The 23,445-nt window shown below is 42.5% G+C and overlaps 1 protein-coding gene across 2 annotated transcripts in view; it reads right to left on the bottom strand.

The window, feature by feature from the left end:
* The window catches only part of OSBPL1A (oxysterol binding protein like 1A), a 186,121-nt gene that overhangs the window by 154,175 nt on the left and 8,501 nt on the right, over window positions 1-23,445 (bottom strand). Inside the window, exons 2-4 of one of the 2 annotated variants that reach the window (XM_045527560.1) lie at window positions 16,446-16,568; window positions 8,791-8,876; window positions 7,771-7,845 (exon numbers count right to left, since the gene is read on the bottom strand). In XM_045527560.1, the coding sequence (XP_045383516.1) occupies window positions 7,771-7,845; window positions 8,791-8,876; window positions 16,446-16,566 (282 nt within the window). In that variant the 5' untranslated portion in view covers window positions 16,567-16,568. Of the gene's footprint in view, window positions 1-7,770; window positions 7,846-8,790; window positions 8,877-16,445; window positions 16,569-23,445 lie in introns of those variants that run through there. The other variant, XM_045527561.1, reaches the window with a different exon arrangement.

Here is a 23,445-nt window from a genome sequence, read left to right on the forward strand (position 1 = left end):
TGCAATAAGTTAATGGAAGAATTTAGTATGAGGCAGTCGTTTCTCAATCTAGCAAAAAAAAAAAAGGCAAAAATGGGAAAAGGTGATGAAAGTAGTATCTGCTGCCATTTGTCCATTTAATTTTGCCCTGAGGAATGCTAGTTCTAGTAACTGTCCTCATAACTCTCTGCAGGTCGGTCCTCCCAGCCTCCCTGACCTGCTGCTCATTCCCACAACTCCACCTCCCTGGCTTCTGACAGTTAAGTGCTCTCCTGGCTCTCCTGCTGCGGGGTCCCTGTCACACTGCCCCACCCCACTGCCATCAGTGAGCTCAGGTCTGCACTGACATTCTCACGGCAGCCCTAGACCACAGAGGAGAACTGCTGGTGAGTTTCTCAGTGATGCTGGTGCCTTTCTCACCAGCAACTTCTGCTTAGGTAAATGATGTATCCTCTGAGCCCTTCTGTGCCATATAATTCCCTGCTACGCTTTCTAGTCTTATCTACTACGTCCAATATAGGATGGCCAGTTACTAAAAACCTGTCTGTCATGGTAATGCTAGCATCTTGACATCTCTTCATGGGGAATACCGTATTTTTTTCAACGTTGCTGGAGACCATCCAAGACAACTCAGTTTGTACTGTCAAAAGAAACCAATGATGAATAGTCAGAAGCTGAAGACAGTCACCCCAATAAAAGTCCTGATACCTTGTCCAGTTTCTGGATCTGAGTCAACTAAGGAATTAGAACTACCATATTTACTGAAGGAGAGGCCACATCTACAAGGAAAGCTCCTGCAATACCACAGCAAACACACTGTCACAAACCCCCCAACCCAGTCCCAAAGGGACTACTGGTCATTTACTCAAGTAACTGTACACTGGGGAAAGGGGAACATGCAAATATCTCACAAACTGTTAGATATAAGGTCCAGCTTGACACTGATGCTGAGAGACCCACAGTGCCACGAGGCCTTGTGTTAGAAAGGGGGCACGCGTGGGGGAGAGACGGCAAGTGGTACACTCGCCCAGGCCCGTGGCACAGGGCACGCACTGGCCGGGTCCACAGACACTCTCAGTGGTCTTTCCCCAGCCCCTGAACGTAAAATTGGAACAGACACATCCAGTTGTTGGCACCACCCTCACATTGCCTCCTTGGTCTGTAGCATAAGAGCCAAATGGAGGGCCTTGAAGCTACCCTCTCCCAACCACTGGCTGCGACAGATCAAAACCAATATGCTGTATGGGGAGGAATGCCAGAAATTAGTGCCACCCTTAAAAACCTAAGAGAATACAGGGGTGATGTCCCTATCATATTTCCATTTAATTTACCAATCTGCTACTACAAACACCAGATGGAATGTGGAGGATGACCGCGATTGCCACGTACTCAACCAAATAGTGGCCCCAATTATAGCCACTCTGCCAAATGTGGTATCTTTGCTGGAGTAGGTAATATTATCTCAAGTACATAATATGTAGCAACTGATATAGCAAACATTTTCTTTTCTATCCTCATCAGGAAAAAAGGTCAGAGACAGTCTGCATTCACTATAGGTAACAGTACACATATGCAATTTTGCCTCATACCATCTGCGCAGCCTGCAGGACATCACACTGGTTCACGTTATCAATGACATCATCTGATATAGCCAGATGAGTAAGAAGAGCTAGAATGCTGACAGCCTCAGTGAGACACGTCTTCCAGAGGGTGGGAGGTAAATCTTAGCAAGAATTTGGAGGCTTTGCCATGTCAGTAAATTTGTAGGGGTTCACTGGTCTGAGTAATACCAGGACATTTTCTCCAAACTAAAGAATAAATTATTGCATCCTGCACTTCCTGTAACAGAGAAGGGAGTACAATGCCCGATTGGCTTCCCCAAGTTCTGGGGCAGCATATTCTACACCTATAGATAATGCTCCGATTCCTATTTTGGGAGGCCTGAAAGTCTGCCTGAACACGGGACTCCTTGTGTCAAAAGATCAGCAGGCAAGAAGAGTCACTATCTTGGCAGAGGTAACTGAACTTGATCAGCAGAAAACAGTAGAGCCGTACACAATGCGGACACGAAGAACATGTTTAGCATGCACATGAGACACTCAGGTGTCTCCTGGCATTCTCTTGTCCAATTTTGACAGTAAATGGACAAGCGTAGCAACTCCAGCCCAAGGAGGGCATGGCAGCCAGGCACTCAGACCTCCAGGGATGAGGGCCTGAGTCACTCCACCAGGTGAGCCACAAAGACCAAAAGGTGTGCTAGCCAAGGGCAAGAAGAATCTAGAATGACAGAGCAGGAAGGAAATGATCCTGCTGTGGCCTCAAGACCAACTACAGCAACAGGAATTACAGGTTCCCTGCACCTTCCCCTTCTAAGCTTCTTCCAGGAGGGGAGGCCCTCTGAAGTCCTGAAGGAGCTGCTCCCAGAAACGTATGAAGTGGATCTGAGCACAGCAAAGGGTACGCTGCGGGAAAGCTGCGACACGCTGCTCAGATCTCCCTTCAGGAATAAAATACTGACCCCAGATGCTGGGGGTGCCCAGGAAGCAGCCTTTAGCTGTTAGCCACGTGAGGGGTTATCTCAGCGGAGGAGAGCCACGTGCGAGGCCAAACCCCCTTCCCAGGGTGGCCTATATCCATGACTGACCATCCAGGGGTATAAAGTCCCATCCTGTCACCCACAGCGGGAACAGGGGACAACTCAGAAGGGTCATCTCTTCTGCAGAGCTCCCCACACGACGTGGACTGAGGCATCCCTGGAGACTGCTTAGCTCATCTCTGCCACCTCTGCTTCCTTCCCCCTTCCACAGGTGTGTTGCCACAAGCACTCAACGAACCTGCTGCGCACTAATTTCCATCTCAGTCAGCTTCTTAGAGAACCCAACCTACAACAAATGGCACCGTTTGTAACATTCACCATTAAGTGAAACAGGTCAGGCTGTGTGGACAGTGCCTGACACATAGTAGGCCTTCAAAACATGAGAGATGGTATCCTAGGGAATCCTAGGGGCTTATAGAAACCTCAGTATTATACATACCTTCTGTATGTTGGGTGAGAAAGACAATTTCTGAGGCATAGACTATAGAAAGCATTTGTTTTAAATACATTAATATTCTCAATTCCACTAAATAATAATAAAGTCAGTGCCACAATCCAAATATTTACTATGTTGATTGTATCCCTATTTTAAACTGATTATAAAAGGCATAAAAACTTCAGAATTCTAACTGTATCTGAAAAATAAAGGAACAAATGCTAAATATGACATTTTAAAATTCTGGTAAACTTCTTACCAAGGAACAGTAGGGGTCACTCACGTCCCAAGAAAAGTCCAAAGGTCCTCATAAATTTTGGGAGTGAATTTAAAGTGCTTCTTAATAAACCAAATCCCTTTTCAGCTCAACATGCTATTTACTAAATCACAGAATCTCAGGATCATAAGATTTAAAATTACCTTCACAGTAAAAGATCACATCAAAACAAGATCATTTGATTCCTTTCATGAATACAATTAGAAATTAAACTATGCATAATTCAATCATGCTGAGATATCGAGCACATAAATTTTTTTAATGTTCCCTACATGACAAAACCATTTAATTTAGCTCCAGCTAAGCGTTATTTTCTAATGTAACATAAAATACAGCGAGGGCTCAGAAAACACTGTTTCGTTTAACATTTTTTTGTCATGTCACTGATGAGGGTGGAATAGATTCCCAGCCAGGGCCACTACCTGTACGGAGTTTGCTCATTCTCCCCATGTCTGCACGGTGCTCTGGTTCCCTCCCACATCCCAAAGATGTGCATGTTAGATGTACTGGTGTGTTTAAATTATTTTCCGTCTGAGTGAGCGTTGAGTGTAGGTGTGAATGCACCCTGCGACAGAATCATGTCCTGTCCCTAGGCCGGTTCCCACCTTTTGCCCTGAGCTGCTGGGACAGGCTCCAGCCACTATTCCCTGAACTGGAATAAGGGGGTAATTATCTTGTTTGTTTGTTTTTATTAATCTTTCTTAGATGTATGTATAGTTCACATTTATTTCAATGTTTAATATTAGAAATGGTTTGGTATTTCTTCAGAAGTTTGGTGGTTTTTTTTTTTTGACTCGAAATATGCCATAGGAACTTAACTCTTATTTGTATCAATTAGCCGATGGTAAAATTAGTTTCCTTACACGTTGTTTCACTTAAAGTCAGTTTTCAAGAACATCAATGACATTAAGTGAGGACTTACTGTATATACGCTAACGTTCAAATCAAACTAAGGCCCAATTTAGCATGGTGTTTGTTATGTTTGAAGTTCAAGAAAACAGCAGAAACGGCCAAGTATGGAAAGAGCCGAGCACAGATCAATGAACTGATTTCATCTCAGTAATTACAGAGATGGGAAATTAGATGTGTGTTGTGCTTGTAGAGGACACACAAAATGAGATGTGTTTTAATTCCTTGCAAGATTAATGCAACCTAGTAAGACAAACAACAGCAGCTCTAATACAGGGTAGAAGATGAATGAAAATGCTGTACCGTACTGGGAAATCTGCAAAGAACACAGCTTCCTTCCAGCTGTAAGACATTAGGAAAGAATTTATGGAGATTACATCTGAGCTGCACTTTGGGTAGATCCGAGCCATGTGGAAATAGATAACAACAGAACTTTCTCAGGTACGTAGAAAAGAATGACAAGTACAAAGCTATATGGGGAAACAAGCAAGCAGTTCAGGCAGCCAGGCTAATCAAACCAGTTGCTGCTCATTTTTCAAACCCCATAAACTCAAGCAATTAACCCATTACCTTTATTGTTTACTGATTATTTAAAAAGTTACCTTTTTCTCAGCTTTAGTATGACTCCGTATGTGGTTCACAAGTACCAGCTTACGAATAAAAACACAGGAGTGGTGTGCAATATACTAATTCAAACATGCTTAGCCCATACTTAGAGGGTCAATTCATAATTTATAGTAAAATCTAGACATTAGAATAATGACAACTGTGAAACAATAATAATTCATTCTTCTTTAACATGATAAGTGCACATAAACCTTCCAATTATGTGATTATAACCTTAGGGATCATGTTGGGCTACGGTCAATACTCAGAATAAACAAGAAATATATTCTATATCATTGTTAATTTACCAGATCATTTAAATAATCAAAAAAAATCATAAAAGTGGGGTAAAGTGACTTTTGGCTATGGTTGCTTGAAGAATAACAGAAAAATGTTATCCTGAAAAATTGAGTATAAAACTGGACGAAATAGTCAAAACTAAACATATTTCAATGGTAACAGACATCCACTAAAGATAAACAACAAACTGAGAGGCAGTTACTCAAGAGGAACTGCTAGAACTTCAGGTAAGTACTTCAGGAGTGTTTAGCCCTCTGGCGACAGACTATTACCCCTCCGGCGACAGGCTACTACCAAAGACTGAAACAGGATCCGCACTATTCACCTGTCTACCCCTCCCCACTTCGCCAGATAAGTCTGACCAGGGCAGGGCTGGCAGGGAAAGCCAGCAGCTTTGAGGCCAGAGGGAGCCCACTCGATCTGGAACCCATACCTAAGCAGCACTATTAGTAAAAATACCAAATTCAGTAGAAAACAAATGGGGAAACCTACATGTCTGCTGGCATGGGGCTGCTTTTTCCCGTTGGAGTATATTAGCTTTCTATTGCTGTTGTAACACATTACCACAAACTTGGTGGCTTAAAACAACACAAATTTGTTATCTTACCGTTCTGTATTTCAGAAGTCCCATATGGGTCTCATTGGGTAAAACCAAGGCATTGCAGCGATGTGTTCCTATCAGAGGCTCTAGGGGAGAATTCATTTCCTTGCTTTTCCAGCTTGCAGAGGCTGTCCACATTCCTCAGCTCACAGCTCCCCTGCCGCCCTACAGTTTCTAAGCCAGAAATACTGCATCTCCCTGACAATTCTCTCACAGGCATATTTCCCTCTGATTCCTCGGTCTCCCTCTCATACTTTTAAAAATGCTTGTGATTATATTGGGCTCACCCAGATAATCCAAAATAATTTTATCTTAAAGGCAGCCAATTAGCAGCCTCCCTTTGATCTGCAACTTTAATTTCTCCTTACCATGGAACCTAACGTACTCACGGTTTTCAGGCATTAGGACATGAACATCTTGGGTGGGCCATCATTCTGCCTACCACATAGGGCAAATGGCAACAGCCTGAAATTTGACAACCCTGGAAATGAAAGACCCAGAGAAAGAGCAGATTAAGCTTCTCAGGGACCTACCACTGCTGGGAAACTCCACAGTTACACAACAGGAAGGAGAGAAGGCCCTGCAGGAAGTCAGAGCAGAGGCACAAGTGAGAAATGCCCAAACTTTGAAAGCACTCTCCAACCGACACACGAATCCACAGGCAGAGTGCAGAAGTCCCGTGGGATTCAGTATTTGAGCCCACTGCTACCCAAATACTGGCTGACTGCTAAGCTATGCAGATGCACAGGTGAACCCTAAAAAACTATGCTAAAAAATTAAAAATGCTTTTTAAAAACTGAGCAGAGGTATCAGCTAGCCAGGCTCATTCCAGATTCTACAGATTAAGGCCAGACCAGTTAATAAATTTAACAAAGTACAAGATCTATATATTGAAAACCTCAAAACACTGCTGAGAGAAAAAAGTTTTACATAAATGAATAGGTACTTTATGTTCATGGATTAGAAGACTCAATATTGTTAAGATGGTAATTCTCCCCAAATTGACCTATAGGTTCAAGACAACACAATCTCTATCAAAATTCAAATAGGCATTCTTATAGAAATTGACAAAATGATGCTAAAATTTGTATGGAAATACATAGGACTGAGAATAGCCAAAGTAATTGGGGGGCGGGGTGGAGGCCAGGAAAATGATGCATTGAAACAAGGTAATTTTTAAAAAGAGGATCATAGCTGCAGAATTACACTACCCACGATTATAGCTTAATTATGAAGCTACTGTAATAAACTGGTATAAGTGTAGACATATAAATCAAAGGAAGAGAAGAGAAAATCCAGAAATAAACTCTTACATTTATGGTCAACTGATTTTCAACAAAGGTACCAGGGAAACACAAGGCAGAAAGATAAACTTTTCAATAGTGAATAGATAACAAAGTGTGCTATATATCCATACAATGGAGTATTATTCAGCCATAAAAAGGGTCAAACTACTGACACATGCTACAACATGGATGAACCTCAACAATATTATGCTAAATTAAAGAAGCCAGACACAAAAGTTTGTATGCTTCCATTTATAAGAAATTTCTAGGCAAGGCAAATGTCTAGAGACAGAAAATGATTCAGTGGTAGCCTGGGGCTTGAGATGGGAGCAGGGAATGAATGTAAACAGGCATAAGGACACTTTCTGGGGTGATAGAAATGCTCTAAAACTGGATTGTGGTGATGGCTGCACAACCAGGTTAAATGTATAAAAATCATTAAAATGCACACTTACAATGGGCGAATTTTATGCAATGTAAATTATACCTCAACAAAGCTATTTTTTTTTTTTAAAAAAAAAACAATAATCAAGAGTTCCCCATCGCTGGAGTACACAAACAGAGACTGAATGACCTATCAAGGATGCTACTGAGTGGGAGTATCCATGACCTTAGTATTTGACCTCACTGTCCAACTCTAAGATCTTGTGGCCTTTTGACCCAAAGTGCTGGTGTATACTTTGAGGCTTTCTCTAGTTGCCAGTCAGAGAGTTGTAACAGAGAAAACACTGGTGAATGCTCTTCTAAATATTTCACTTGCAAACATTGAACAATTTTCACCTTTCGTCCTGTAAAGGCAGCTCGATGAAGTGGCGTGTCTCCCATGTCATTTAACACATTCACTTCTGCACCAGCCTAGTAAACATGAACACTTTAATAACTTCCACATATTAGGAAATATACAAAGGTGAAAATAATTCCTTAAAAATATGTTAAGTATTTCAAAAAGTAAGGTAATCATTAATACTATTTGGTTGCCACTACTAAAAACAAATGTAATTCATGGTAAAAGTAAAAAGCTGAGTGTGGTAGCATGCACCTGCAGTCCCAGCTATTCAGAAGGTGGGAGGGTTGCTTGAGACCAGGAGTTAGAGGCCAGCCTGGGCAACATAGCAAGATCTCGTCTCTAAAAATTAATAATTAAAAAAAGGTAAATAGGCGGTTTCCTGAAAGGGAAAAATCTACCTGCTAGGTAGAAGAATAAAAAGTAAAAAAGCACTTTTCTTTAAAAATTTATACATCTTCACTCTACTTTAGAAGTAATATTTTGAAAAAGGAAAACTATCTCTGAATGAAATACCTTATTTCCTCCACCATCAATTTAATAAGTTTTCGGGAGGAAAAAAAAGATGCCACCATTTAAATATACAGATGAACTGTAAGATGCAACCCACTTTCAGAAATATCAATATGTGAAAAGTTATTCATCATAGAATTGAGAAATAGGAGGTCTCAATTCTCATTAAGTACAGTGCTAAGAGATTCTGACATTTCTAATTATTTAGGATATGCTTTGGTTATTTTTTCAACTGTCATGCTCATAAAACTGAAAATATCTTCATTAATATGCCTACTTTTTCAATTTTAAATGGCCAATAATGTAAAAATCTAATGACTAAAAACGCAATTTTAATTAATAAGGCTAACTTAAATTATGTATTTAATAAAACAAGTATCTTTAATGATGAGTTATTGCTTTAAATAAGCTATTATGGCTCAGTTGGCTTTTCTAACACTTTTATAATTTCCATAATAACAATATTTATTATAGTCATTAAAAAATTAAAGCCATAAATAGACCTTCAACAGATCCTGGACCACTTGTCTATGTCCAAAATAGCATGCCAGATGAAGAGGTGTCCAGCCCAAATTAGACTTACTTCTTCCTAAAAATGGAAAAAGATAATTTTAGATGATATTTAGGTAATTTTACAATAAAATTAACTTCTCCCTAACAAGCTACTTCACTACCTTGGCCAACGGCTCTCCTTTCCACTGCACTGCTGCTGAGTGAGAAGAGACAGGACACTGTAAGAAGTGTAATGGGCACAATGGACCAGAACTCACAAGATCCAAAGCTGATGTCACTGTTCTGACTCAACATCCCCATCCCTAAGAGGGTGAAGGGAGACACGACAGAGATCACACTTGAACTAGATGATCTCTAGCTTGTCGGCTCTAAGGCTCCGAGTCTTGAACTATCTTGCTAACAACAAGCAACGAGGTGGCTCTCTTGGCATAACATTTCCTCTCTCTCTGAAAACCTGTGCCACGTAAGGAGCCAGCATCTTCGTCAACAGGTGCACGAATAAAAAATTAAACGGTACTTTTCTCTAAAAGTCCATATATCTTCTACTTTGCAAGCGGTCATATTTTAAAAAAGGAGAACTATCTCTGAATGAAATACCACATTTCCTCCACTATCAATTTAGTGAATTTTCAGAGGGAACAAAGATGCCACCATTTAAATATACAGATGAACTGTATATTGAAGTACAGAATATTTCCTGTAGTATTTGGAAAGCTGCTAGGCTTTACAGAGAGTGACTGAAAGTGGAGTCTTCGGCTTCAGATAAAATCTCAGTTAATGAAGATACTGGGTTACCAGAGTGCGAGAGAGTCCAACTGGACCAGAACCAAAGTTAAAAGTAATGAAAGGTCAGATCCTCGCGGCAGAGCTGAGAAAGGTATAAAGCAATTGAGGGCTGCAGAAACCAAAACTACATGATTCAATTTAGCAAGAAAGATACAGTGCACTATTTAGAGATGAGATAGCTCCAAAAGCTAACTAACATTCCAAATCAGGCTGCAGAGAATACAGCCCCATCAAGTTCCCAAAGTCCACCACCCTGAGGGTCTGCAAGTGCCCGGGAGCCTGCTGCTCCCAGGGGCCGCTCCAGAGGAGGGGCTCCTGCTTCAGCGGCTAATGCTGACTGCAGCGCCTCACTTGCAGTCTGCACTGCCCTCAGCTCCTAGATTTCAGGTCCGGAACCAACAGAAACCTCAGCCACCAACCTCAGCATACCCACAACAGGCCTGTAACAACCCCACGAGGGGCAGCAGCTGCCACCAGTGTCCCTGGGATTGCTTGCCATTAACCCAAACCCCCACATCTGCTTCCTCTCAAGTGTGTGCCCTCTGGAATCCCTGATTACCGTCAATAAATCCTGCTTCACTGAACGTACCTTTTGCCTTCTGTCCTTCAGTGAAACCTAGCTCTTCCTCAGGCGGAGGCCCCACCCCCACAGGCCCCTGTACCTCACCCAACAGAAGCTGTGCGAACATCAGCACCCCTCTTGCCGCCTGGGCTCAGCCCCTCTCGGCTCCCTTCACGGCCCCGCTTTGAGGCTTCCGTGGCCGAGCCACGGCTCCCTCAGAGGCTGCTCTGCCGCCATCCGCCAGCCGCTCACCCCTCACCAAGTAACTCTGGGCACCACAGTCTTTCTCTTCTGCAAATCCTGCCACCATCCTAGGGAGGGTCTACTGCCTATTGAGCACCCAGGACTCTCAGCTTCCCTCGTTCCTCACAGAGCCAGGGTGCCACCATTGTCCACGGACTCATGAACATAGGAAGAAGCCACTTGCCACATTCCCAACTTTCCAGCCTGTCCACACAGGCAGACCCTTCAACTTAATCAGCCCCTCAGCTCTTTAATCACTTTGCATGTATGTAAACACTCCCCACCTTCAATTCCTTCAATAAATCCAGTGTCTATTCCTTGATCACCCAACTTCGACATTTCTTTGTCAATATCCCCAGTATCCTTACTTCACTATCTCTGTCACAGAAGCCTAGAAAAACCTCAAAGCCTGATAAATACACTAGCCCATTTTCTCTATAAACTTACTCAGGCTGCTAACCAATGGTGAAGAAAAATAGCAAAGCCCTGTGGATGTACAGCACCATGAAGTCCAGATCCCACACTTTAGCTAGACAACCCTTTTACAAGGCCCTGTTCAGGGCTCTGTCCTATATTCCACAACAAGTTTTTCTTTTTTTTTTTTTTTAAGACAGTGTCTCACTCTGTTGCCTAGGCTACAGTGCAGCGGGATCATCACAGCTCACTGCAGCCTCGAACTCCTGGGCTCAAGAGATCCTCCTCCATCAGTCCCAAGTAGCTGGGACTACAGGAACATGCCACCACACCTGGCTAATTTTTGTATTTTTTGTAGAGACAGGTTGCCACTACATTGCCTAGGCTGGGCTCAAACTCCTGGCCTCAATCAGTCCTCCTGCCTCAGGCTCCCAAAGTGCTAGGATTACAGGCGTGAGCTACCACACCCAGCCCCACAACAGGTATTTTCAATCCTTTACTCTTCCCCTCAAGCCTTTTATCCAGACACCTCTCCCTTAGCAAAGACATCTTTTGGCTTCACAGGGAAAACAGACGCTTTCGCAGAATTCCCTAGGCATCCTGGTACCACAAATCTACCATCCTACCTATACCTGCATGTGCTCTGCCAGCCTTCCCTCCTGATGTCTAAGACTAGCCCTTCTCCCCAAATCCTAGATCCCAACCTCCCTGCTTCTCAGGCCCTCCTTTTTTTCCAATCTTCAACTCTCCACCTTTGGTTGCTAACAGGAAGGAGAAAGTAAACACTCCTGTCTCTCCCATCTAACAAGCAAAAACAAAGGAAACCCTCCCCTACACCGCTCCCTCCCTACCAGTGACCGTCCTCATCTTCCTTCCCACTACCTCCTTCTTCCCATCAACTGCCCACCACAGCAGACCAGGCTTATTTCCCACCATGTCAGCAACACCATCTTCAACTCTTATCAATAAACGCTGAATGCAGTCACATCACAGAACCCCAAGGGCACCTTTCAGCTACCACCTCACTGCATCCCTGGGAAGCTCGGCTCATTCCTCTCCAGTGGCCACAGCCCTGCACCCTACAGATTCTCTCACTTCTCTGGTACTACTTCTCCGTATCCTTTGGAAGCTCTATTCTCTCTGACTAGTCCATTGCTGGTAACTTCAAAAATGGTATTTCCTAGCCCTCTCCCACTGATTTCTATGCTGCTGACTACAAAATCCGTATTTCCATTTCCAACTCTCCACTAGACACTTCCATTGGGACAGTGCTCAGAAAGCACAAAGCTAATCTCATCTTTCAGTGTGTGCGCGCGCACACACACACACACACACACACACACACACACACACACACACAGGAACCACCCGTCCCCCTCCCATGTTTGTCTTCAAAATCAGCTGCCCCAAGGCTGGGGGCGGTGGCTCACGCCTGTAATCCTAGCACTCTGGGAGGCAGAGGTGGGAGGATTGCTCCGGGTCAGAAGTTCAAGACCAGCCTGAGCAAGAGCAAGACTCCATCTCTACTAAAAATATATATATATATAAGGAAATCATACGGACAACTAAAATATATATAGAAAAAATTAGCCAGGCATGGTGGCGCATGCCTGTAGTCCCAGCTACTCGGGAGGCTGAGGCAGTAGGATCACTTAAGCCCAGGAGTTTGAGGTTGCTGTGAGCTAGGCTGACGCCACGGCACTGTAGCCCAGGCAACAGAGTGATACTCTGTCTCAAAAAAAAAAAAAAAAAAATCAGCTGCCCCATTCTTCACCTGGTTTCTCATGCCAGACATCAGCAGCACCCTTCCTACAGTCTCCTTTTGCCTCCACACTCCACTGGCTCTACCAGCTCTACCTCCTAAATGTTAATTACATCTCCCTTCTCCATTCCCACTGCTTCTGCCCCAATCCAACCCACAGTCTCCTCTAACTTCCCAGGACAGTTTCTGAACTGGCGTCCTCATAGCTAGTGTTTGCAAATGGGATTCTGGAGCAAGAAGTCAAAATTTCCAAGATCCTAAATTACTCTTAAAATACTTCAAACATTCTTTACTACTTATGGATATCTAAGAAACTGTGTTCAGTGAATAAGAAATACCAAGTTTTGGAGTATTTACAAAGAACTGTATCCTATACAGATATTAAAACAGTGGAAAACACCGGCAGGTTTTATTGGGGAATATTTGAATAACTTCCTATTTGGACTCCTAGCAAAGCAACAGCACTACACAGAATCACGTGTTGAGACTAACAAAGTAAGTATTTTGCTTCAAAAACTTACTATTTCTTGGAACATCACTCACAGAACTTATATAAAGAATACTGTGAACATAAATATTAATATTTATTTTACTTGCAAGAATGACTCCAATTAGCAAGAGACAGGACCATGAGCACACACTTATCACATGGCAATGCTACCAGCAAAACTAGTTAGATCCTACTTTCCTAGACGCTAGAAACGCTGACCTGCACTTTCCACTCTGCATGTCAGTACTTCTTTCACTTTTGAATCACCAGATTCCTTCCAACTAGTAACATCTCTATGTTGATTGCTGATCTTTACTTTGTACCATTTTCCCCAATTTCTTGGGATGTGGAAAAACAAATAACAAAGAAAAGGAAATCAAGAAACGCCAGGAAGGAGTCCAGAGTCCTTGCCACCTGCTCTCAGCCTAGCGCAGCATCACCGGGGCGGACACCTTCCTGAGCACTGGAGACTAGTGGACAGCAAGAATTTCAACGACCACATGAAGTCAATCAGTGTGGGTTCTGCTACCAGGCAGGTGGCCAGCATGACCAAGCCTACCGTAATCATTGAAAAGACCAGGGACACTAAAAACACAGTATTTTCAAGAACATGGAGATCAGCTTAAAGCTGGGGTGGAGTTCGATGAGACAAGAGCAGATGACAGGAAGGTCAGGCCCACTGTGACATGGGGCAGAGGCAAACTCATCCACCTGCAGAAATGGGACAGGCAAGAGACAGTTGTGCTGGAGGTAAGTGATGGGAAACTCACCACGACACCCACCACGGGCAGTGCGGCGAGCGGGCAGTGTGGTGAGCACTCACATTTATTAGGAGAAAGAGGCAGGACCTGCCCACACCATCTCTGCTCTCTGCAAATCAGCTTCCCCTCACCTCAGCACCACACTGCCTCATTTTCTGCTCCACATTTTGTATAAATCCACCTTGGTTGGGGGGTTCTTCTGGGATAAGGTGCCATGGGGGACCTGGATCCAGTTTTCCAGTTCCAATTCCCATTGTGTAGGTGGTTTGTTTTTGGTTGCTTTTTAAAGACAATGTTGCTCTGTCACCCCAGGTAGAGGGCAGTGGAGTCATCATAGCTCACTGCAACCGCAAACTCCTGGGCTCAAGGGATCCTCCTGCCTCAGCCTTCCAAGTAGCAGGGACTACAGGCATGCGCCACCACTCCTGGCTAATTTTTATATTTTTTGCAGAGAAGGGGTCTCACTCTTGCTCAGGCTAGTCTGTAACTCCTGGCCTCAAGAGACCCACCACCCTTACCACCCTCACTCTGCCTCCCCCATGGCCAAGTTGTTTTTTATAACTGCATTCAAAGGGTGCCCTGGGGTCAATAAAGCAAAGTCAAGGAAAAGAAAAGAGGGAAAGGAAAGGAATGCCAGGAAGGAATTCCCACAGGGAGCCTGGAAATGCTGCTCACACCCAGTCCTGCCCACCCCTCCCCACGCCCCAAGGCCGACAACTGCACTTCATCTATCTGACTGTGTCATTCTCTACACAAACCCTTCCAACTGCCCTTAAAACAAAGCTGACTGACAGGTATAAGGAGGTGAAACTTTGAAAAACCATTAACATATTTCTCAGTTTTACATTTCCAAGTAAATGACTTCCTGCTAATTAGCCAGAGACAACCATGGGTGGGGATTATCAAATGTTTTTGGCATCCAAAATATAACCCTGAGGATGGAGAGAAATTTTAAAATTCCTTTAACCAACTCAGAGGATAGCTTCTAGACAACTCAGATCATAGTTTCTACAAAGATAATGCTCCTTCCACACTGAGGGTGAAGTCATGAGGTTTGCTGCTCTAGGACAGGAAGGAAAAGTGACAAAAGGGATAAAATATGCATCTGAAGCCTGTCCTTTCAGGGACAGAGGGATGTGGGAGAGAAAAAGACAGAAAATGAGACATGTGGCTCTTGATCTTAAGCCTGGAAGTGAGGTGCACTGAGGGGACACCAAGAACAGGCAGGCTGCTTCTGGGTTCTAGGAAACGATCCCTGAGCAGGCCACCTGCCTGAGCACCCATTGGCAAGGTGCCACAGCAGGGCAAACTCTAGCACGGCCTCACGGAAGGCCACATTCTGGCTAACCAGAGCTGCTCCAGGCTCCCAGGTGTCACTAAGTCCCTACATGCCACCCTCCGAAGAGGGGTTAGGAGTGTGGCTGAGCTGACCAGCAAGCGGAGGCCAGGTACCTGATGAAGATGTGAAAGCCCCAGGCTGACACCCCACAACAAGAGCAGGGTGGTCTCCCCAGACAGCCAAGGAGCACCACCTGGGCTATGAGACAGACTGAGACCCCCAAGTTTGACTCTGGACCCGAGTTTCACTTCAGCCACAAATGTCTGAGGAGCACCACAAAGACAAGGGTCACCAAGGAACCAGAGGCTGCCTCCTGGATCTGAGGACACCTCGCCTCCACCGCATAGACACAGCAAGGCTCACCTCTGCGCTTAATGCCAATTTAGAGGAAATATGGAGCGGGGAGACCAAGCACATATCAAAAGGGCTACAGAGACTGAGGTACCCAAAGTCTAAGGTTTAGTCTCCCCCCCCCACCTTCCAGAACATGAAGAGGCTTGTTAAATCACGGGAGCCATTTTAGAAAATACATTTTATTTCTCTGCACATCTGAGTGCAAGGCTGTGGTGTACTTGCAGCCTTGTTACACAAGGCACGTGATGATTTGGCTGCTACGCCCACCTGGCCTTGTCCCTCACACCTCCCCAGACCCCCCCAGCCATCTCTGCTGCCTCTCACCTCAGGTCTCAGTACATTGTTTCTTCTGACTTGAGCCCTTTTCTTCTCTGTGTTCACCTGGTTAACTCCTATACACTCTCACATTTCACCTTAGAATCATTTCCTCCAAGAAACTAATCCTTCAAGTTCCAGTTACATTCCTCTCCCATGTGGTCCCATGACACCCTCTCTTCCATTCCCTGGTGTGTATTTTGTAATGTAGACTAATCTAGTCTGTTAAATCTAGTAGACCAATCCCAGTGAGGGCAGGGATCTTGTCTGTCTCTTCATCATTATCTCCAAGGTTCCCCTTACATGCTGGGCATACAGTAAACACTCAAACCTGCTGGGTCAACTGCAATGTCTTCGAGAAGAAAACACTTATCATAGCATGCATCCTGTGGGCTAGGTCACCCTTGTAACTTGTAAGGTTTAGGATACATAACAATTTTATAAACGGATCTCAGAGCAGAGGGGACTAGGACAGACATTTCACCCAACCTTATAGAGGTTCTTCCTAGGATAAGGGACAAAGATGTATTATATGCCAGATCAGAAAGGTCAGTGTTAAATAAACGATAGTGTGGTGCTGACTCATACGAGAAAGCTGTAAAATCCATTCAAAGCTTACCTTTGCAATTAATGTCAGCAATCTCCTTGTTCCTCTCCATACTTTCTAACAGTTGTCTCACTTCTTCAGCGTTGCCATTTCTGGCATGATGGAGAAGCTGTTGTTCTGCTTCTGTGTTCATTTCTAGATTACAAAAATAATAACATGGCTGTTATCTAAGAAACATAATTGGTTTTTAGATGCTACCTTCTAATACAGAAAGGGGAAAGAATCATCTTCATTTTGCAGCTAATAAGGAAGACACCAGACACAAGAATCAGCGACAGGGCCAGAACTCAACCCGAGACCCCTTGCACCAGGTATTACTACCAAAAGAGGGCGCTAGACACTGGGCAAGTTTCTTCACTTCTCAATGCCTTAGTTTCCTTATCTACAGAAGGCAACCAACCTCATGAGCGGTTGTATATGAAATCATTCTGTCAACTACATAGTAGTATCTAAGTGATTATTATTACAACATTAAAAACTAGACATAAAGTTAGAATATGGCCATTCATATAGAAATATTATAAGACTGAAATGTAAATTAACTTATTCAAAAACTATGCAACAAACTATTCTAAACAGAAAAAAATAAATTATAGATAAAGATCCTGGAGTGACTATACTTAAATAAATTTTTTTCTCTCATAATTTTCTTACCAAGCCCCAGACTAAACTTTTTTGGGTTATAATCAAATTTTAAGCATTTATGTAAAAATGGGAAAATGTTATGAATAGCAATTCCCAAGAGAAATATAAATTTCATTCTAACAATCAAATACAAATAAATCAAACACAAATGATTTTTTTTGCCCATTAGATTACCAAAACATAGAAGGATTAGGTATACCCAAGGCTGGCATAGACAGGAAATGTGTACTCCTATAAACTGCTATCATGAATATAAACAAATACAATTTTTCATATGTTGCAGGGGGAAAGGCAATAATTTGGCAATATCCAATAAACTTCAAAATACAAGCACACCATTCACTTTGTCCTGGAAACTCTATTTCTAGGAATCTATCCTGCAGAAACATTTGCACAAGATTATTTTATAAGTATATTCATAAGGGTTGCATTATTTGCAATAGTGGAAAAGTTAGAAATAACTCCATGTCATCAACAGGGGGACTGGTTAAATACACCTTCTACAGAGGCTGAAAGGGATGCAGGCTGGCAGATAGAGGACAGAGCTGAAGGAAACGGTTTCAAAAAAGAACAGCCTACGCAGAGTGAACAACAGGACCCTCAGCCCTCTGCCCCTAATCAGCATCCCTAATGCTGGCAAGGCTTTACCCTCCAGAAAGAGACTTAGCTGGTTATGTTCCCTAAATCAGAATATATTCCAAGAAGAAACATACCAGGAGCTCACAGCAAGCAGCCGAGCCAGACAAACCTTACAGTGAAATTAGTAGTCAATAGGGCCCACCCACTCTGTTTTCAATCAGCTTTCTAGTTCCCTACTCTTAAACATGAAAGCCACAGACCAAAACAAGGAAGAAAAGCAACCTGGAGAAAACAAAGTATTCAAAGAAGGCCACGCGCAGTGGCTCACACCTGTAACTAGCACTTTGGGAGGCTGAGGTAGGAGGATCACTTGAGGCAAGGAGTTCAAGACCACCCTGGGCAATATAGCAAGACCCCTATCTCTACCCCAAAAAAAAAAAAAAAAGTATTCAAACAAAAGTTTAAAAAAATAAAATCTAATATCCTTAGCAAATAAAGGAAATTCTATCCTATAACAAAAATAAGATGCAATTCTAAAAAATAAAATAATAAAATTGCAAAAAGAAACTTTGGAAATTAAAAATGAGGCCAGACACAGTGGCTCACGCCTGTAGTGTGGCTTACTTTGGGAGACCAAGGTGGGAGGATCAGTTGAGCCCAGGAGTTCGAAGCTACAGTGAGTGAGCTATCATCATGCCACAGCACTGCAGCCTGGGTGGCAGAGTAAGACTCTGTCTCTAAAAAAATAAATAAAACAATGTTTAAAAATGATAGCAAAAATTAAAACTTCAAGAGAAGAGTTGGAAAATAAAGTTGAAAATATCTCCTAGAAAATAAAGCTGTTAAGAAAAAAAATAAAAGAAGAAAAAAAATGTCAGTGTTAAGAGGACTGGTCCAAGAGGTCAAACATCCAAACAACAGAAGTTCTAGAAAAGGTAAACAGAGAGGAAGGAAATAAATAATTCAAGAAAACTGTCCAGAATTAAAAGGGCCAATGAAAGCCCAACAATTCTGGAAAATTTCTGGCCCACTTACAAAAGAAAGCCCACAAAAACACATTATCATGAACTTTTAGAACTTAGGAGACAAAGAAGATGCTATAAGCTTCCAGGGAAGAAAGTATCAGGTAATAAACAAAACAGCAGGAATCAGAGCGATTTTGACTTCTCAACTACAGCATAAACAGCTAAAAGATTATAATGCAATGCCCAAAAGTTCTGGAGGAAAATTATTTCCAACTCCAAATTCCATAACCAGACAATCAAAAGTAGGGGTAGAATAAAGACATTTTTAGATATATAAGGACATGCAAACTTACTTCCCCACACATCATCTCTCAGGGAACTTCTGGAGAATGTAGAAACCAAGACAAACAACGACATGGGAAACAGGAAATTAGCACACAGAATCCCCAGAGTGAAGAGAAATATGAAATTTAGCTGCGTGCCTGGCCCAGCTCTTATCCATACTTGGTTTGTCTGGCCTGTGCATTAGGCATGTTCATGCCCTCCACATTCTGCTGCCTGGTCAGCTGAGGGTCTTAATTCTACCCCTCAGAAATGTTCTGCTTCCACCGTACCTGAGAACTAGAGCTGGGCCTCTGCAAGCCCAGAAGCAGAACATGAAGAGCAGCTGACTGCCCCAACAAATTCCTGCTACCCAGAGGCCTAGACCTGGTCCCTATTACAGCCCTACCAAACCACCAAACTGGGTAAGTAAGGCCTGTTCCCAGCGCTTACCCAAGGCCTATGCTCACTGACTTCCCTTTGAAGGAGCTCTTATAAACTGAGGGAAGCCAAACCCAGGCTCTGACCATTAAAGAAAAAGTTATTCAATGATACTCATTAAAGCATGGTGAGGATGATTTATTCAGGACCACTGTGATAGTTACAGAGACCACAACCACGGGGTCTTGCAGGGGGGAAGAGAGAAGGGCTCAACTCCGAATACAGGGTAGGCAAGTGGGAACTTACAGCCACGGAATAGGGTGGAAGACGGTGGGGAGAAAATTACTAAGAGGAAATGTCCAGGGTAGGGGGGATTCTGGCTAAACCCACATAACAGGATTCTTCCTGAAGACAGGCCAGGGTGACCAGACATCACCTGGGGAGAGAGTCGGGCATGAGGAACCTGGGCAGGTATAGGGAGGGTGATCAGATATTGAGAATGTGAGATTCTTGCTAAAACTGGATTTTACAAGGAAGTGCACAGATGAGCCTAGCAAAAGATTCAGAAGTCTGGCTAACTTTTGACCAACCAAAGAATCTTTGTCACAACCCAGAGACTTATCTTCAGAGTCAATTTTTCTGGGAGACTTCATCTAACAATGATCATAATGCCCTTTTCTCAGATAGCTTGCTAATCAGCTTTTGTTACTCACCTCTACATTCATTCACACGTACGTACCCAATAAAACATGTGACTAATGATTTTTAAATTTTAATACTTACAGTCATTGTAGTGTTATTTATAAAGAAAAAAATCAAAGGCTCATCAATAAAGGCTTGGTCACATAATTGAGTACCATGAAACCATTAAATATGTTACAGAAGAATTTCTAAAACTATGAAATTGCAATATATTATTAGGTCAGATTGTTCCCATATAGCATAACCTATATATTATGTTCTATATATTCACAGACTGGAAAAAGACGTTGAGATGTTAACAGTGGTTACTCCTTGTGGTGAAATGAAAAATGGTTTTAAATGTCTTCTGATAGTTGTAGTTTCTAAATTTCCTATAATATGAAGGCATTTCTTTATAATGGGAAAATGTCATTAAAGATAAAACAAAAGAATCTTCATGTCGAATTAAATAGGCATTTTATCACAGGTGATTTTATATATATTTTTAGTCAGTTGAGTACATTAAATAATAAGTAACAGTCTAGACTTGAGGCAGATTACACAAAAAGATTTCATTTAATATTCTTTCTGTGCTTTTAAAGAATGAACAAAGAATATTTGAAGTATCTTCAAAATATACTAGAAGTTTTCTATAACATTTTCCTTGGATTCTCACCACATTGGGGCTTACGGGGAAAAAAAGATTTTTTAAAAATTGAATTTCTATACAATTAATAAGAATAAAAATAAAACTATCATCTACTTACACAGTCCACTGTAATGTATTAACCATGACAGTTGCTCATAAATGCTGGGATTGAAATTAAAGTTGATTCAACAAGTGTTTTTTGAGTTCCTACTAATGACAGGGGCAGCTACAGGCACTGGAGGTACAATGACGGATCATACAGTCCCTGCCTGCCAGAGACAGGGCAAACGTGCAAACAATAATCCAAGAATCACAACACTGGTCAAGTGTGGCAACGTACAAGGGATGCTCTTTGCCTGCATTAGTTATGGAAGGAATTACAGAGGTGAAATATAAACTGGTACTTGAAGAATAAGTACTTCAACAAGATCACAAGAGTAAACAAGGTTTCTAGTCTGGACAACCAGATAAATAAGGAGATTAACCATGACATAGGATAGAAAAGAAATAATTTGGGGTGAAGATGTGATTCAATTTGGGTTGTGGCAAGTCTGAGATTCCTGTGGAAATGGAAATGGAGACATCTAGTAAGAAACTAGTTCATAACAGCTAGAGCCCAAGAGAGCAGGGGTTGTAGGTTAAAGTTTAAATAGTGGGGGTCATCAGCATATAAATGGCTATTAAAATTATCAGGGTAGACGAGACCCTTGCTGGGAGAAGACCTAACATTTAAGGGGAAGGAGGCCAGAGAAGAAGAGTTGGCAAAAAAAATGACTGAGGCTAGAGAGCATGTGACAGAGGAGGAATGTGGTTCAAGGGATAAGACGGGTGTAAAATGCCACAGAAAGGGCAAAAGAAAAAGCCTGAAAATGCTGACTAGTTTGGCAAACAGAAAGCCACTGGTGAACTGGCCAGATTACCTCCGGTGAAAACCACAGTGGCAAAAAAATAGGTTTTGGTAAATTGAAGAGTGAGTGGGGGATAAAAACGAGAGTGTACCAGAGTCTTTTAAAACAACCCTGTTCCAAAAAGATGATGATGGCTTGCTTCACTTGTAGGATATTAGACACCCAGGCATATTCATAGGCTGTAAGGCAAGAGCCAGAGAGGTGCAAACCCTGGCATCCAGGAAAAAGGAGGTATGAGGTGGAACAAGATCCTAGAGGAGCCCGAGTAGGGGAGATAAAAAGCCTAAGAGAAAGACAGCCCTGAAGAGAAGGAAAGGAGCATGATGAGGACCACGGTTAAGAGGCTGGTGTGGGGGGACTGGGTAGCCAGGGAAGAGCTCCTGTGTGACAGCTGCCAATCCCCGGGATAAGAAAAGGGACAGATTTGGAGGTACCTTAACAGAGAGAGGACTCTCTTCCTATAAGACAGGGTGGTAGGAGAGGAAAAAATAGGTCACAGGAGTCAATAAAATAATCCAATTTCTTTTATTACAAAATTAAGAAGGGAACAAGCCAGTTGAATTTCACCAAGACACAAAAAACAACTAGTTGCCCTATCCCTAAATCCCATATCTATCAGTTTTAAGATTGGCACCTGTCTGAATAAAAAATATTATTAGAGCAATTTGGACATTTTCTCACGTTCAAAGCAACTTTGATGCCACATGTATCAAAACTAGTTAGTCTTGGTCAGGCGCGGTGGCTCATGCCTGTAATTCTAGCACTCTGGGAGGCCGAGGCGGGTCGATCGCTCGAGGTCAGGAGTTCAAGACCAGCCTGAGTGAGACCCCATCTCTACTAAAAATAGAAATAAAAATTATCTGGACAACTAAAAGTATATATGGAAAAAATTAGCCGGGCATGGTGGCGCATGCCTGTAGTCCCAGCTACTCAGGAGGCTGAGGCAGTAGGATCGCTTAAGCCCAGGAGTTTGAGGTTGCTGTGAGCTAGGCTGACACCACGGCACTCACTGTAGCCCGGGCAACAAAGTGAGACTCTGTCTTTAAAAAAAAAAAAAAAACTAGTTAGTCTATTATCAGGCCAAGCACACTCTAAAGGTTTTCTGACTGAAACTTATCAAATAAGTAATACCTAAATTACAAAATGCAAACAGGCATTTTTCGCCATTTTTTCCCTTATAAACTTCTATAGCTTTAGAATGCAGTGGCAGGGGTTAGGAGGGGACTGGTACCTTCACCTTCTCTAATCTCCTCTTGGAAATGGGTTAATAAAAATCAAGTATACATTTAAAACTTACCTCCATTAACAAAGCATTGTCTAGGTGTTAAGAGCAGAGAAAAGGAAAAATATTTTTATAGCAAAATAATTTCCCAGTAACTCTAACATCCAGGCAAAATAGCACAGCTCCAAAAAATAACTGCAATTTAAAAACTGAGTAAACTTCCTCAAATGATAGCAGTACTAATTAGACCAGTATAATATTTAGTAAAATGATCTTACATTCCTTTCAGTCACACTACAAAGAAAGAAACTAAGAAAATGTTCCAAATCATGGCATAAAACCATTCATCACAATTTCTTTGCTCATCCAAGAACCATCCATTAAAAGTAGAATAAAAGTCCATTGCTGTCTATGCAGACCTGAATGTCTAGAATACCCGAGCATCTGAAACCTATTCCTTAGGTGAGTAGCCAGTTATCCCACCAGCATGGGTCTGACAGGTGCCCAAGTGACATCCACAAGAAGCTGCAGTTTCCCTATCACCACCGAGCCAGCACTGCCTTCCCTATCTCTAATATCACACAACAACATGAATCAATAAACACTTAACTGAAGGCCTCCCATATTCTAGGAGTTGTTCTAAACTTTTATGACACACTAA

Source organism: Lemur catta, chromosome 16 (genome assembly GCF_020740605.2).
Source record: "Lemur catta isolate mLemCat1 chromosome 16, mLemCat1.pri, whole genome shotgun sequence".
Classification (NCBI taxonomy): domain Eukaryota; kingdom Metazoa; phylum Chordata; class Mammalia; order Primates; family Lemuridae; genus Lemur; species Lemur catta.